The sequence below is a fragment of the Rosa rugosa genome, chromosome 1 (assembly GCF_958449725.1).
Source record: "Rosa rugosa chromosome 1, drRosRugo1.1, whole genome shotgun sequence".
NCBI classification, from domain to species: domain Eukaryota; kingdom Viridiplantae; phylum Streptophyta; class Magnoliopsida; order Rosales; family Rosaceae; genus Rosa; species Rosa rugosa.
In genome coordinates, this window is record NC_084820.1 from 51,972,328 (window position 1) to 51,988,727 (window position 16,400).

Consider the following 16,400-nt stretch of genomic DNA (forward strand, 5'->3'; position numbering starts at 1 on the left):
CGGCCACCACTATTCTATGTCTAAAAAATAAATAACCACTATTCTTTTTAGTCGATCTGTTTTCCATTAACATCACAATATCACCCGCGAGTGCTAGTCTTATATATATAATTAAGCCAATTCTTGAGAGAATGGTTAAACTTTTGAACTGTCATATATGCCCTTACATAATATAGATATTAATAAACAAATTATTTCTATATGAGGATAAGAATAGACTACATCATATTTGAAAAAATTGCAATACCTCCCATGAAAAAAGAACAAACTTTCCTAAAATGAAGAGAAAAATTGCTGTAACTTTTTTAATTTAAAAATAAAAAATAATAAAAGTCAATTGACCGCACATGTTAAAGGGCTAGTTTAAATTATTTTTTTTTTGAAACCCAAGGGGGACGTCAATCCATTGAATGTAAATGTAGGTAACATTACAAAATGACTCACCGGATTTCCCGGCTACGACAGAATTGAGCCATGAATAGAAACCCTAAAGTAAAACCCTAGAGATTCTAACATAATGTTACCTTAGAGTGAAGCTCTAAGTAACCAGTGACCAGTAACCTGACTCTACTATAGAATGCCCCAAACACAGTCAAAGGCATACTCCAATATATTGAGAGCCCAATACACTTAGTCCCCAATCCACCTGGATCCCAAATACGGGCCCAAAAGTGAGCGGGCCTAACCAACACAGCCCACCCCGAACCACCAGGCCCTAGAGCAGCCCATGACACCAGAAAGTCGGACCAAGCCCAAGCCCCTGAAGGAATACTCAGGGCACCCAGACCACCATCCCAACGCCGCCACACTAAGTCAGGCCACCGTCATAGTACACCATCTCCATCACCCGCCGCGGCTTTCGTCCTCCCCGGGTGATTGTCGCTTCCTAGAACTCGGAGCCACCACCAGCCCACGGAGATCGCCGATCTTGGAACCGATCGAGGAACACCATGAGGCCATACAACCCAACGCACTGCCGCCGCCATAGACCGGATCAGACCCAGCCACCACTTGCTAGAACCCGGATCCCATGTCTGGTTCGGGTCCACCAGACCACGGCGCCGCCCATCACCATCGCTGCGACAGAGACAAGCACCAGCACGGGCAAAACCCGAAGGGGATAAATCCCGTCGCCAAGCCGACGAGAGTATGGTGCAGCAACCAGAAGGTTGAAAAGGGGAGATCCACGAAACCACAGGGCTCGCCAGCCAGAGCCCACGAACGCCAGCGTCGCAGGCGAAGGAAATCGGACGGCAAAACCCTAGGGTTAGCCGCCGCAGAGAGGAGAGAGTGAGAGCTCCCATAGGGCTAGTTTAATTATAATCGCACATGTTAAAGGGCTAGTTTAATTATAATTTTTCACTCTTGGAGCATAATGTATTTTCGTTAGAGGCGAAAGAAGATTTACAATTAAGACCTCAATTGAAAGATTAGGAAAACCTACTACCTAGTTTAAGATTCAAACCACGTGCGTGTTAATTGCCGATTTGCACCAAAACGTTGAAGATGCGCCCCCCTCTTCTTCACTTGGAATTGTAAGTTTGAGACCAAGTTCTTCTATTTTCTTATTGGCACCCTAATAAAAAAACCAAGAAAAAAGGAAAGACCATTGACATCTCATATACAGCTATATGTCAATGAAGTTTGGAAAAAAAACAAAAAGGCATCAGGAACACTATGGATACGCAGATATCTGAATTGCATCCTACCAATACTTCAATCTTGTTTGATTATATATCTGAGTTCTTCATCTTCCTCACTGTATGGTATACAGATATGCACAAAATTTTAAAAGCAAACATCAAGCGCCCTAAAAGCACTGATAGGCCGAAGGAGGTCAGGCAAATCAAAAACAAAAAGCCTGATCTGAGTGAATAGGGATATACACAAAGTTCAAGTATACAGATTTAGGGGTATAACGGGGATGGCCTCTACCTCAACCTGGGTATTATCTTCAAGAAAAAGATAGTGCTTTCACCATCTAATTTCCTCCAGAATAGGCTTCAATTTTATCTTTAATCTTCCTCCCTTCAACAAAAGCAGACTGGGTGGGGCTAATGATCTTGGGAAGCAAGCCTTTATTTCTATTAGCAATCAACTTGGTAATGCGCTTATATATCGTATTGCACCGGCCGAAAATCTCCCCTTCTGGTATGATCTTCTCTTCAGTCCTTCGTGTATGGGAGTGCAAACTCTTTGATCCTTTGCTTAAGGTGCTGCAGAGACAGAATATAAATGAAGAGAGTTGTTCAAACAAAATAACAATAATAAAAAAGAATGCACAAATATGGAGATTGAAAGATTTTAGATGAATCACCTTTAGTTCCTCATGAAGCACCACAAATATCTTTTTGAGCCTCTTATGTCTCTGCAAGAAACATTATTAGTTAAGTCAGACTGATAAGCGCACCAAGATAGTATTAAATTATTAATTACAAGATGAATACCCAATCACAAATGTTAAGTTGGAAGACATTTATAGATACACCACAACACCTGACTAGCAAGTCATATCTATAGGCTGCGGCTAAGCGCACACCATCTAGAACTCACTACACGTCTACACCCCACAAATACATTTTACCACAAATACAACAACTTATTTATGAATTTATAATAAATAAAACAAAAAAAAAAGGAAAATCAAATAAAGTGTGGACGTCATCAAAATTCATGCATAATCAAAGACTAGATTGTTCATTTTTGAGCATTGTTGTCATCGCTAAAACAGGTACAGTGCAAGTAATTGGATTACCAAATGATAAACCCATGTGTAATATAATATATTATTGGCTTGGCACCCTTGAGATATCTACAACATAGATTACAGTCTGTAATTCACAGATGTCTGGTGTTAAAGTTATAAGATATGAGCATGGATCTGTAAAACTTTTCATTTTCATACTGTAGACATCATTTTTATTTTCCACAACCAACAAGATAGAAGGCACTGAAACAGAACTTCGCTATAAAAGAATATTCTATATTCACAATTTGTCTCAAACAGGAGAAATAAACAAACATAAAATTATTCATATATATATATATATATATATTCACGATATGTTTTCTATGGTAACTGGGTTCATGAATTATGGTCAACAAACAGTACTGGCTGCAAGGTACATTGAGCCAAGAAACACGTCACAGCATTAATAAGTAAAATACTAGTGGTTCAATTGAAACAATGCATCTGACAAGAAAACAGTGACACGATTTGCTCAATTACTTCAAAGTTGAAGCATTAAAATTCAACATAGTAAAGCAAATGGTACTTAGAAAATTAAGAACAAAGCATACCGATCCACACTGACGATAGGACTCCTTCAGCTGGTCCAAGATGTTATAATATCTCTCTGTGCCCGAAGCAAATTCAAGGTCCTTCCCTAGCTTTAGGAACTCATTCCTACATGGAGCAGAAATAAATTGTTTTAAACAACATTTGCACCGATTTTAAACAACATTTGCATGAAGCAACTAATCAGATAAATAACACCAAATAAAAAGCAATGTTCTGTTATATAAATTCAAAGGAATCTGAGCTATACCTGTAACTCTCTAAGATCTTGTTTAACGAGCAGTAGCTATCATACTTATCATGATATTCTTGCACATACTCCTTGTACCTGAGACAAGAAAAATAAAAAATATATAATGTAATTCAGATGTCAAACTATGTTAGACATATGACGCCAGAATGATCTACTGATTGAAATCTGTGTAAAAGCTTTGATATGTTGACTTACTGAGAGAAATCTTTTATTGGTCCCTTGAGCTCAGGCTCATCCTTCTCATACTTTGTATAAGAACAACTATTTTCATCAGAAGAAGAATCCCTTCTTTTTCTATCACTGTCGGTGCCCTCTGCCAACATTGAATCCTTTCGTACATCAGTCTGTTCCATCATCATACTAGATGCAAGTCTTTTACTTTCTTTATTGGTGTGGGACAGTGGCCCTCGTTTAGAGTCATGGTGCTGAGAAGCCCTAGGAGGTGCTTTCTTATTGCTTTCTCCATAGCCATCCAAACTGATCCCTTGTCTGCCCCCAACTTCATTTTGTGTTGATTTACTACTGTTATCTGCTGATCTGCTGAATGGGCGCCCCACATCAGAATTATCTACTCGTGAAAGGTGCAGTGACTGAGACTGCAGAGCTCTCTGTTGAGACCCCGTTAAATCCTCAATACGATCTTCGTAGTTCCTTTTTTTAACGAAGCCTTCTGCATTACTAGGAAACTTCAAGTTTAAATCTGGTGAGGATGGCTTTCCTGCAGGTTTTGATTTACTGAAGTCTGAAGCCCAGGTATCCCTGGTGCCCAGTTTGTTTTCTGACTGCTTAAATGAACTTTTTCTCTCAAATTGCTTCTTAACTGTTGTTTCCTCGGGCACGGCCTCACGAAGTTCGCCCAACTCCAATTCTGAAACCTCTCTTTGGAGTTTACTACCTCTACCATTAACAACTGGGGATCTGTCGGCTCCATTCCTGTTTTCCTTCGGCGAAGAACTGAAGAACATACTTGAAACCTGTCTATCTTCCTTGATTTTGCCAGCCACATCACCATGTTTCTGGTAGTGGGAGTCCAAGGGCACTGATTGTTTGCCTCGGCCACCACCTTCCTTGGAATTTCTTAAAACCTTCTTTTCATTAGCATAACCGTCCTTTTGACTACTACTATGAACATTATCTTTTCGCAGGGGAAAGCCTTCATGCACATGAGAGCTCTTTTCAGAGTACTGCAGACCATGGCCCAAGCTCTCGGAATATCTATCAGGTCTTTCACCTTGATCAGGAGCCTTTGCTTGTGCACTATGATCATAAGACTTCCGACTTAATTGTTTAGACTCCGAGCTATATCTTCCAGAAACTGCTTGATTGTAGCCCTTTTGAGAGCCAAACTCAGTATTCCCATCCCTATCAGCTTTATTTAGCGTTTGAGATACAGGGCCCTTATAAGAGCCTTCAATGAGTCTATCAGGAGACAAATTATGATAATCCTCTGAAAATTGAACACCCTTACCCACAGAAGCAGGAGGTTGTGGTGAGTTTTCCGTTTTTGACCTTTTTCTGCGTTCAGATTTTTCATCAGAGTGCTTTACCTCCAAACCTCTTTTGGATTTACCTTTAGTCATCCTCTCAGAGCTATCAGACTGCTCATACCTGAAGTCATCCTTGTCTGCAGTCTTTCCAAACAAACTGTCTACAAGAATCTGGCGGTCATGATGCTCAACATGCTCAGGTGAAGAAGGTTTTGTTTCATCAACAGGTTGATCACATTTATTAGGAGCGGAGCTACTAACAACAGCCAATTCAGCATCCTGTTCCACAGTTTCAATATCAATTGCATCAGATTCAAGATCATCTTGCTTGTCATCATTCCCACTCTGCACAGGCCTGCCATCAGGAGTTTCCCATGGAATGGGCAAAGCAGCTTCAGAGGCTTGTGTTTGATGTTTGGGCTCTTTATCATCATCACTCATAATGTTCACATCCTCATCAGAAACCTCCTTGCTATTAGAAGACACATCACTTTCACTATCGCTGCTACTCCCACTCCCACTTCCTTTTGGGCTTTTACTTCTGCTAGGACTTCCACTGTCACTTCCGGAATCACTGCTGTCACTTTCACTGTCACTGTCACTTCCACTGTCACTAGAACTAGAACTACCTATTTGGGCTTCACTGTTGTCAGAGGCCCTTTTTTCACCAAAAAGATCAGGTGACTGCTGTTGGTTATCAATTTTTTGGAATACCTGTGGTTCTTCTCCAACTGTAGCATTCAATTGTCCCTGGCCCTGTTCCTCCATTTCGCTGGAAGAAACCTTCTCCTTAAACTCTGGTATTTGAGCAGGCCTTTGATCACAGACGTTATCCGTAGCAGGAGTCCGGCGAAGGTTCTCTTCTGGGGAACTGGACAATACAAGCATATACATCAATTACTGATTCAGGACACAATGATAAACTGATTCAGGACACAATGATAAACTATAAAGCAAAAACAATAATCCAGTTGGATCCTTCATTACTAAATAATTGGGCGTGAGCAAACTATCCTCTTGGTGCATGCAGAGGGTTATTAATATTGTGCATTCATTTTGCAAAAAGAAATATATATTATATATATAAACATATATAATGAGAATAACCTGGTAATCCTACGGGAATGTTCAAATTAAAAGCTAAGAACATGAGATACAAACTAAAGCATCATTTATGATAACCTTCCTCATCAGTTTTACCCACTAAGACCTACAAAGTAGAGAAAGTTTCTTTTCTGAGAAATACAAGAAGTTTTTGAAGCTTTGGTAATAGATGATGCAAGGATGAAATTATATTGGCTTTCAGTTTAAGATACCACTGCTGGTGGTGGAACGATTTTTTTTTCAAAGTCACATTGTTCTCAGTCATTCTCTCACAGGAGAATAATAGAGATTAACAAAAAATAGAGTATTGATCGAACGGGATAAGGATAAATGGGAGGTAATATGTGGGTTGTAACTATTAGATTCTTGAAATTGGAGTTCTCTTCACTTTGGATTGTCAACATGGCTTTTCTTGTATGGACAAGTGGCACTTCTCTTCTACTTTATTTAGTTCTCTTTTCACTTTGGATTGTCAACATAGCTTTTCTTGTATGGACAAGTGGCACTTCTCTTCTACTTTATTTAGTTGGCCCATATCCTCATATCAGTTTATTTTCTAAATGTAGAAAATGCCAACAGGCATGTGGAAAACACATATCAAAGGGTTACTACATAAATGCAGTTGCTTTGGTTTAGCAAACTGAAGGGTTTTTGAAAAACTAACCAAAATAGCTTCCAACTTAACTAATAAAGATGATACAACTATCATCTTGTACCTTTGACACCTAGAAGACATTTGTAAAGTAATTTGAGATAAGAAAAAAAAAATATTTATATATATAAATACATATCAAAGGCATGTGGAAAACACACATCAAAGGGTTACTACATAAATGCAGTTGCTTTGGTTTAGCAAACTGAAGGGTTTTTGAAAAACTAACCAAAATAGCTTCCAACTTAACTAATAAAGATGATACAACTATCATCTTGTACCTTTGACACCTAGAAGACATTTGTAAAGTAATTTGAGATAAGAAAAAAAAAATATTTATATATATATATATATATATATATATATATATGTATGTATGTATGTAATTGATTTTGTCCCAAACCTGAAGGTGCAATTCTTAATCAAGTAAAAAAGGGTGTTGCATAAGGATATCAAAAGTTATAAATGAGTTAAGAACAATTCACATAGAAAAACCAGATGCATAAAGCAGCGTAAATTTGAATAGTTAGCCTGCAAGCAGTGTATATCCAAATAAAAGGGAATTTCATAAAGCACCTCCAAAGATATTAAGCAAGCTCAAGTAATATGGAAGGAAACCCATTTGTTTTTTTTCTTTCTTTTTTTCTTTTTTCTTGGAAATGAGAGGACATATAGGAAAGTGGATAAGGATAAGAAGTGCGGTTAACACAAAAAAAAAAAAAAAAAAAAAAAAAAAAAAACAGCTGAAAAAGTACTGGCAAAACCAACAAAGGAACAAACCAAAACAAACACACTAAACTACAATGGCACTCCGAATTGAGGAAATGGCAGACCCAATTTCCTTCTTCTAACATTTATTTTTACATTGTTGTGCACTAAACATAAACTGCTAGCAAAATCTGAGCCCACAGTAATGCCATATACTTTAGAGCTTAGGTACTTTTGTTTCTTACTCTAGTTTATGCCATTTACAGTGTGGTGGACCAAAGACGCAACAAATTAAACAGAGAGTAGCAGGAAACAAGTATCACTAAGTGACTCGATCAAGCTGAGTATAAGCTTTTCAAGTGAGTACCTTCCAGATTCAAACAAAGGTTTCTTGAAGCTTTCTAACTCCACTCCTGGCTTCAAGAGATACTTCCCTGGAGCTTGGGAATTTGCGATCTGATGTCAATAATGAAAGAGTAGATATAGTGTCATCAGTGTTCTTAAATTAAAAAATAATAGCACCAGGGATCGCCACCACTTACCTTCTTAAGAATGGGCTCAATTTTTTTCACAGAGTTAGGAAATGAATCTCCAATAGCTTTCTCCAAAGCCTACAAACAAGCAAGATAGAGAGAGATAAGGGCAAGAGGAAGAAAGAAAGAATTTAAGAATTTTAAGACCTGTCATATATCTGAACAGCTGTAGCAACACTATCACCTTCTTCAAAGTTCACCAATATAGGATTGTTTTCATCTGATGCATTCAAGACTTTGTATGATTAAAGCCTTATATGACTGGTTTTTTTTTTTTGTCTTTTTGATCTCAAATTGTATGCCTAGTAGTATGATTATACAAGACTTGAGAAGCATTTAAATTAGAGTTTAAAAAAAAAGGTAGTCTAAGGAATAAACGATTGTACAAAGACCAGCCACACATCCAAAATCATGATACATAAACATACATATCCTGAGATAACTTGGAACTGATGAGGCATTGTTCAGTTTTAGAAAAATGTCCCGAAGGAAATGGCATTAGTCATTTAACCCATCAAGTAATGGTGAATTTTGAATACTGTTTCAGCAGAATGGGGAAATCTATACAAGGTCTATATCATCTTCCTGAAAGATAATTGGCGTGTATATTTTCGAATTTAAAATTTTATTGCAGACACAAGCCTAATGATTAATGTTTTAATTACTGTTCATCATCTTTTAGTGCCTACCTTTAAGCTCATCCCCTTGGGATTCTCCATGAGCAGTGTAATCAACAAACTCTGCAAATCTGTTGGCTTAGCTCGACCACTGCCTTTGCCAGCAGTTTCCCATGCTGCACTAGTCCTGATTGAGGTTTCTTTATCCAAGCTAGGAGCAGGTTTGTCCTTAATAATGACTTGAGAGGGTATAGTTTCATCTGCACTTGTATGAGTCTTTGAAATATTTAGCATTCCAAATGGAGATGCAGACTTCTCAGGTGTAGACGGAAGAGGTGATGATGACTGTCTACCCTTTGCAGTAGTTGCTGATGATACCCCAGATTTATATGCAGACTTTGGAGGAGCTGAAACTTCAAAAGAAGACGAGACAATTTAGTTGAAATCCAAATATTAATAACTGATAAAAAAAAAAAAGCCTGAAAACCTGGGAGGAAAGAATTCAAACAATACAATGGTTGAAAAGAGGGGATTCTAAAAAATTTTAAAACACACTCTGAAAACCAGGCTACCATTGTCTAAAAGAAGAAAAGCTTTCAGCATCATCTCCCTCTTTCACAAGGCCCTTATAGCTCTGCAATTCAATGCATCACTTCTCCAAGGTGTCTTGTAACCTAGCCTCTAGTCAGCAACATGATCAATATATGGCCAACATTCCAATATTTCACCCCTTAGGGGTAAAGAAATTTCTTTAACCCCACAATTCGTGACGGGCACCAAATTTCGGACATATCCACTGAGATATCAGAAAAATCAGCAACATTCCAATGAATGGGTGGAAGACACGGGGTGGGAGGAGTGCATGTGAGACTTTCAGAAAGGTTTATTACGAGCAGCTGATTGGCGGAAGTAGAAGTGGATGCCTATCTGCTTGAATTTGATTGGTATCTATAGCATGGATTTTCATTTCTGGACAGTAGCAAAAATTGCCCACTTGGTGACATTTAGTTAAGTATGGCATTATTGAATAGCTAAATCATACCTTAGAAAGGCTGACTAAAAAGTGAAGCACCTTTTCCTTTACTCTCATGTTGCCCAAGAGGTGAGGGTAAGTTGGTATTTGGTCTTTGGTATGCAGTACCTACTGCCCGTTTCAGTGACTATTGCCCTAATGAAACTTCAACACTGATATGGTAATTTACCCCACACGCATGCCCCTCTTAGAAGAAAAGGAATAGGCAAAAATTAGGAAAGCTGGTTACTGTTGTGCAGTTGAAAAGAAATATATTTATATATATATGCTTTGTTTTCACTTTGACTGGTTGAATGCCAGACAAGTAGCCAAGTAGGTGGTAGAGGTTGCTACTGACAGTTCATACGCTCTCTCCAGTTGCAAATGTATATATTTTGGTTGTTTTGTTGCCCTTTATTTTTAATTAAGATCCATATATACATACAAAAAAATAAATAAATAAAAAAGTGAAAAGGTAATGCATTACATATATTTTCTTTGCAGTTGTCTTATAGACCTATGCATAGAAAATATCAACTATATTCATAAATTATCTTGCTCTTCCTTAAAAGAAGTTGGGGAAATAACAGTCTTTAGATGGCTCTACTCACCTTGAGGTGGTTCAACTTTCTGCTTTTTAAAGGGAGGCTCTTTCTTCTGTTTGAAATTCCTCCATGAACTATTAGCTGGAGAACAGTGAGGTATCAGAAACATACAATAGTTAACTATAAATATTCTACTGAAAAAAGTTAACAACATATACAACCAGTCTAAAACAAGAAAACCCCTTAAATTTCTGACATAAGCTTGCATTAATGATCTTCAAACTTTTTAGGGTTTAAAGACCTTACCCGTGGCAGCAGTAAATTGCTTTAGTTGATTCTTCATGGCTGGATTCTGTTCTAGCACAATGGCTCTGATTTCACAAACAAAAAGAAAATTAAATAAATGCAACAGATGGATATTGTCATTTAAACTTAAAAGGATACTGTTGTGGTTAAGTAAAACAAACACGTAAAATTATATGCATATCATTACTGAATAGTGAAGAAACTGCTTGTTATCAATCATATGACATACTTGCGTGATTTGTGCAAGCGTTCAGCTTCCTCCGACCGCCTCTTAACATGATTCTTAGTTGACTCATCTAATATACGCTGAACATTCACTTTGCGCCATGCACATCCTGATTCAACAAGCAAACCATTTCCATCTTCACCAGTTTCACGTTCTTCATATATGTCACAGAGGTCACCATCCCGAGACCATGTAAATCTAAACTCCTTCCCACCCACATCAATAACCTGATCGAATGTAGGAAAATTCAAAGCAATGAACACTTATTTCCGCATTCATAATGAAAAGAAAGCTACTTTGAAAATAAAAAAAATATATATATATATATATACCAGATACGAAAATGTAAACACTAGAAATCATCGAAAACATAGTACCAAACTACCCCAAACATCTAGAAAACAGCAATCCCACCAGAAGAGCTACTTCACAAACACCCAGTTTGTTGGCCAAGTTATAATAATTCTACAAAACAATCACCTGATACAAAATTGAGGAAATTAAGCAATGCCCAATTGAAAATAACCCCAGAAGAACTCAAACCAATTACCAAGATAACATTTTTATTTGCTCAATCAAATTTACATACTCCAATTAAGCCAGAATTCAACCAAAAAAGAAACAACTTGAGCAAAACCAACCAAGAAATTCAAAATTTTCAACAACAACAAAATTAGCAAAAAATATAAAGCAGCAAAAGAGTTCAAATTCGGCGACGAAACTCACATTGCCGTTGGGATTATTAGTCATGGAGTCAAATTTGATGCGGGGGGTCCCACCTTGGGCCTCGACGCGCCTGATCTCGTCGACCAAGTCCGGCACCAACCGAATGATCATGGAGAACGCCACCGGATTGTTGCCGGCGACTAAGCTGAACTTCTCCTCCACGGCCGGGGCGGCGGCTGACGTGGCAGGGGCGGGGGGGTTACGGCCTCCTCGATGGTTGGAGCCGCCGAGGGAGAGGCGGTTGGCTGCTGCTGGGGCGGCGGAGTTGCGGGTAGGCGGAGGGAAGGAGGCTCGGCCGAGCTTGGCGGCTCCGGCTCCCCGGCCGGCGCCGCCGCCTAATCGGCCGTGCTTGGATGAGCCGCCGTACATTGGCGAGAGAGAGCGAGAGAGAGAGACGGAAAGGGAACGGGATTTTGCTCTGTTTGTTTTGCTTTAGAGTAACAAACAGAGCGCACAATAAAATATTTTCATGGGTTAAACTGTTAAAAGCCCCCAGGACGTAATTCTTTATTTTATTTCTGTTTTTTACCTCTTTTTTTTATTTTTTATTTTTTGAAGAATATCATGTCGATATATATTAACTCAGGCCAGAAATGACCATTACATATCCCCCCTCTACCATCATTGGGTAGATAAAGAGTTTGTGGTATACCACATTGATACATAGATTAGATCCGATCATTTGACGGTACCCATGCTCACTTATTTAAGAAAGCCTATGAACTATGTAACAATGACAAGTAAATAGGCTAGTTCAAAAAACATAAAAACTAAATAGTCTCCTTGCCCTTAACACTAGGGCTCGGAGGTTTCCCAGGACACAGAACACTGAGCCCATCTTCAGCAGTCACCTTCTTGGTCTTGGAGGGGATCTTGTTCTTTGATCCCAAAGGCCTTCCCCGCTTCTTTTTGGTTGGCGGTGTGTTCACTTGTGGAGTTGAACTATCCTTAGAAATTAGGATGCCTCCTGGAGCTTCGACCAAGCCAAGTGATTTAGCAGTGAATTTAGTATGAAACTCAGGGATTTTCAGCTTCTTGGGGAGTATAGATTTGCTCTCTGATGCCTCACCAAGTAGAAACTTAATCTTCTTAGGGGAAGAGAAAGGGGAAGCTGGCCTGCTGCGTTTCAATTCTGATTGCATCCCTTCAAATGGAACTAGCACTAGGGCTTCTTTGCTAGTACCTTCAGTACAAGCCTCAGCAGTTCGAATCTTCAAACCTGTTTGCCGAATAACAACTGGCTTGCGAGGCTTAAGGCCATCAAAAGATCCAAACAGATTACGCGCAACAGGCGGTAGTATTGGGGTTTGTATACCCTGAAATTTAAAAGCACCATTAACGAACCTGTTATTCGCAAAGCCCAGGAAAGGGTTTGGTAATGGGAGGCGGTGTTTCTCCTTCTCCCCAGCAGCCTTGTCCGGTGAAACCATCTGACAAACTCCTTTGTCATGATATATGAGATTGCATCTTTTGCATTTACCAATCAAGTTTTCAAAGAAAAACTCGATCTCAGCCACCACGCCAGGAGCAAGCTTTAGGGTTTTTTTCTGAAAGAATGGTTTGGAGATGTCATGTGTAACATGAACCCTAATTTTGCCAGAAGTGGCAAACAGCTTTTGGTCGATCCCCTGATACGTCCCAGCGATAGAGGCGACATTCATAATCATTGGTAATTCTTCCAGTGCTGGTGGAATATTACTGATTCTCACCCAGAAGAATAGGGTTTCCAGTGGTACCGATTGAGGAGCAAGAAAACCATCATAGGCTTGGATGACCACTGGAGCTTTGTTGAAATACCAAGGCCCCCCTCTGAGTACCTTGTTCCGATCCTTACGACGATCAAAAGAGAAGACATATCGGTTTGGAGTCCGATCCTGAACCTTAAACGATCCATCTAGAACCCAGATGCGTCGAAAGTGACGCTGCATATCCATGCTACTGCATGGTTTCCTCGTCAATGGACAAGCCAGTAAGAAAGCTTGAGACCCTCCCTTGGTGGTTCCATTCGCCAGGTGGGAGAAGTCCACAACATCTCCCCCAGCCAGAGCAAGGGAGGCAGGGAACGTAGCCGTAACATCATCAATGGTGGTTTTTGTGCCGGATGGGGCGGAGGAAGACGCCATGTGCAAGCGACTAGGGTTTTGGTTTTGGAGTGCGGCAGTTACCTCTTTTTTTTATTAGGCCAATCCAAAAGCAATATATATTGAAAAAATATGTAAATTGTTAATATCTTATCGATCTGAACCTATCAAATTCGTAAACTTTCAGGTAAAACAGTCTGAATAGGAAATAGATTAAATTATCTTTGTTTGTAATTTTTTAGGTGTAGGCTTATGAGTTTGGGCAAGTCTATACTTTTATTGTATACTTCACTATGGCCAATTCCATCTCATGCTATTAAAGCTGAAGCCAGCCCCAAATCCCCAATTGTCAATGTAGTCTTCGACTTCATTTTTTTTTTTTAAGTGAAACTAGGGACTAAGGAAGACACCTTATCCATTATATTTTATTAAAGAATGAAAAGAGAGATACAATGAGAGGGGCAGGAAACCGAAAAAAAATCTCTCCCACGAGCCAAAAACATGATAAGAAAAACAATATACTAAAAACGAAACTTCGGTAGACCTAAGCAGACACTATTACAAGAAGCAAGCAGATATGGAGTTAAATCCCACCACAAGAAACTGGTAGATGTGAATCATGGTTTGCTAACGCATCAGCAACTTGATTATCTTCACGAAAGATATAAGAATATCAAATAGGCATATAAGTAATACTGTGTAAGTAATCGCTCCAAATTTGGAGAGCGTAAAAATTCAAGAAAAAGTGAGGAGTCCACTTCTAACCAACAGTCAAACCATAACATATTCTCCATTGAATTTTTCACAGTTAGTATTTAGTAACATGACTTGTTTAATTCATTGATTGCATACTCAATCACAAACCTTCTATAATCTTGAACACATAAAAATAGAATTAAATTTTAAATTTTTATTTCTTTTGATTTCAGGGTAATGCAAGTAAGGGAAAGAGAAGCAAGGGTCTAGGAATAGCAAAGATTCGAGTCTTGTTGCCTATTCTATTGGGGACGTCTTCATTTGTGCAATTAGTTCATTCATCCTAAAGACGGCGATGAAGAAACCTAAAAATGGAAGACCAAAAGAAGCAAGTAGAAAACTTAGTTGGGTTTGGGAACACTTCAATACATATGCTAATCGTGAAAAAGATGTGATTCTGAAACCACTGAGAGCAAAATGCAAATACTATTCTAAAGATCCAGTATGAGACTGCTGTAGATTCTGTTAAGAATGAAACTCAATGGATGCTAAGACACATTAATCATAAACTATAGTTGATAGAAATCAAAAAGTTTTAACTAGTGAAAATTAAAACTCAGGGTAATGTAACGAAAATGAAAGCATATGTACCCGCTAATGTCATGGATGCTTGTATTGAAATGACAGCAGTTGATGAGCTGTATTTCAACTTTGTTGAGAAACAAGGTCGTAGGAAATTATGTAGAAATTCATTTATTCTTTGAGCTGAGTAGAAATTCATTTTCTCTTCCTAAGTCTAAAGAAAAGTAAGTTATAGCTCAAGATGTTCAGGTGATTCAAGATGAATAAGACTCAAACTCGTATAATATATGCTTGAAACATCGAAGTGACTGTAACTGTGATACTTTGATGTGTTTTTAAATGTTGAGTTTTTGTCCATTTACCCTATTTCTAGAGAATTTTTTCCCACTTACCCTATTAAGTTTTTTTAATTTTCATTTACCTAAAACACTCTAAGGATGTCTTCCCTAATACCCCATTAAGATTTTTTTTTTGTTTTTTAATTTTTTTAATACCATTTTACCCTCACCCCTTTATTACTTAGAGAGAGAGAGAGAATGGAAGAGAGAGAAATCATAAGAGACTTCACCGGAACCCGGTCGCCGGAATCTGGTCAACTTTCACCGGATTCCGGTCAACTTTCGCCTGAATCCGGTGGTTACCTCCCACCGGAATTTTCTGAAAATCTCACCGAAAATGTTTATTGCCCCCAATAGACATCTATTGCCCCCCAATAGACGTCTATTGCTCCAATAGTCTATTGCCCCCTAATAGACCTCTATTGCCCCCCAATATAACTTTCGGTCGCGGGGAATGAGAACTAATCTTTTTAAAATTAGACAAATAAAACTTTGATTAAAGAAAAAAAATGAAGAGATTATATCAATTCAAAACGTCTATTGCCCTCCAATAGACATCTATTGCCCCCAATAGACATTAATTTTTTTTTTTCCTTTCCTTCTGCCAAATTACTTTAAAAAAAAAAAAACTGATTTGGGCACCCAGAAAATGATCTGGGCACCCAAGTCCTCTTCTCCCTTCTCCGGTTGCAGACCCGACTACTTCTGGCGAGGCTGGGGTCGTAGATGATGTTTGTGCCTAGTGCTCGGTGAACAACTTGCCGTCGGAAAACCACACTTGAATGCCTTCGACCACGGCGGTGACAGAGAGAGAGGAGAGAGATCGAGGTGTGTTGATACTCCGCCGGATCGGGTCCTCGCCGGATCGGGTTCTGCAAAATGATGGCGACTGGTGGTTCTGCGTCGTCGACGAGGCCGATCGGAGCAACAACGACGACTGGTTGTTCTGCAAAACGATCGGGGCAGCTGGTGGTTCTGCAAAACGATCGGGGCAGGGCCAAGAGCGTAGTTGACGAGGCCGGGAGCAACTCGAGAATTGCCTCCAGGTTATGCAGTAATTTTCCAGCCATTTTGGTACCCTCCGGCATTGGAGACGCCGTCGTGGAGCAACCTGGGCTCGGAGGTATCGGTTTGAGTTGTCGCCGGCGTCTGTGGAGAGAGAGAGAGTGTGTGTGTGGCAGTTGAAGTAATTGTTTAATTGAATTGAGGGCAAAATGGTCATTTGGTGTGAAATTG

General features: G+C 39.1%; 1 protein-coding gene across 2 annotated transcripts; it reads right to left on the minus strand.

The window, feature by feature from the left end:
- Positions 1-1,682: 1,682 nt before the first annotated feature.
- On the minus strand, positions 1,683-11,907 carry LOC133725367 (uncharacterized). Of its 2 annotated transcripts, none has more exons than XM_062152590.1 (12): positions 11,468-11,907; positions 10,745-10,968; positions 10,516-10,580; positions 10,276-10,350; positions 8,725-9,059; positions 8,045-8,113; positions 7,870-7,958; positions 3,747-5,909; positions 3,549-3,626; positions 3,301-3,406; positions 2,318-2,368; positions 1,683-2,216 (listed from the first exon to the last, which is right to left on the minus strand). In XM_062152590.1, exons 1-12 carry the CDS (start codon positions 11,834-11,836, stop codon positions 2,166-2,168), a joined length of 3,675 nt encoding a protein of 1,224 aa, XP_062008574.1. In that variant the 5' UTR covers positions 11,837-11,907; the 3' UTR covers positions 1,683-2,165. The 2 variants fall into 2 exon arrangements, with proteins under 2 accessions (XP_062008574.1, XP_062008573.1); XM_062152589.1 differs by having other exon boundaries at positions 8,725-9,065.
- Between the last annotated feature and the right edge of the window lie 4,493 nt (positions 11,908-16,400).

Coding starts and splice junctions, on each gene's coding strand:
- LOC133725367 (XM_062152589.1), bottom strand. CDS start 11,836: ATGTACGGCGGCTCATCCAAGCACGGCCGATTAGGCGGCGGCGCCGGC. Junction 10,581..10,744: donor CGCTTGCACAAATCACGCAA/GTATGTCATATG, acceptor TTGTGAAATCAG/AGCCATTGTGCTAGAACAGA. Junction 10,351..10,515: donor GCAATTTACTGCTGCCACGG/GTAAGGTCTTTA, acceptor ACTGTTCTCCAG/CTAATAGTTCATGGAGGAAT.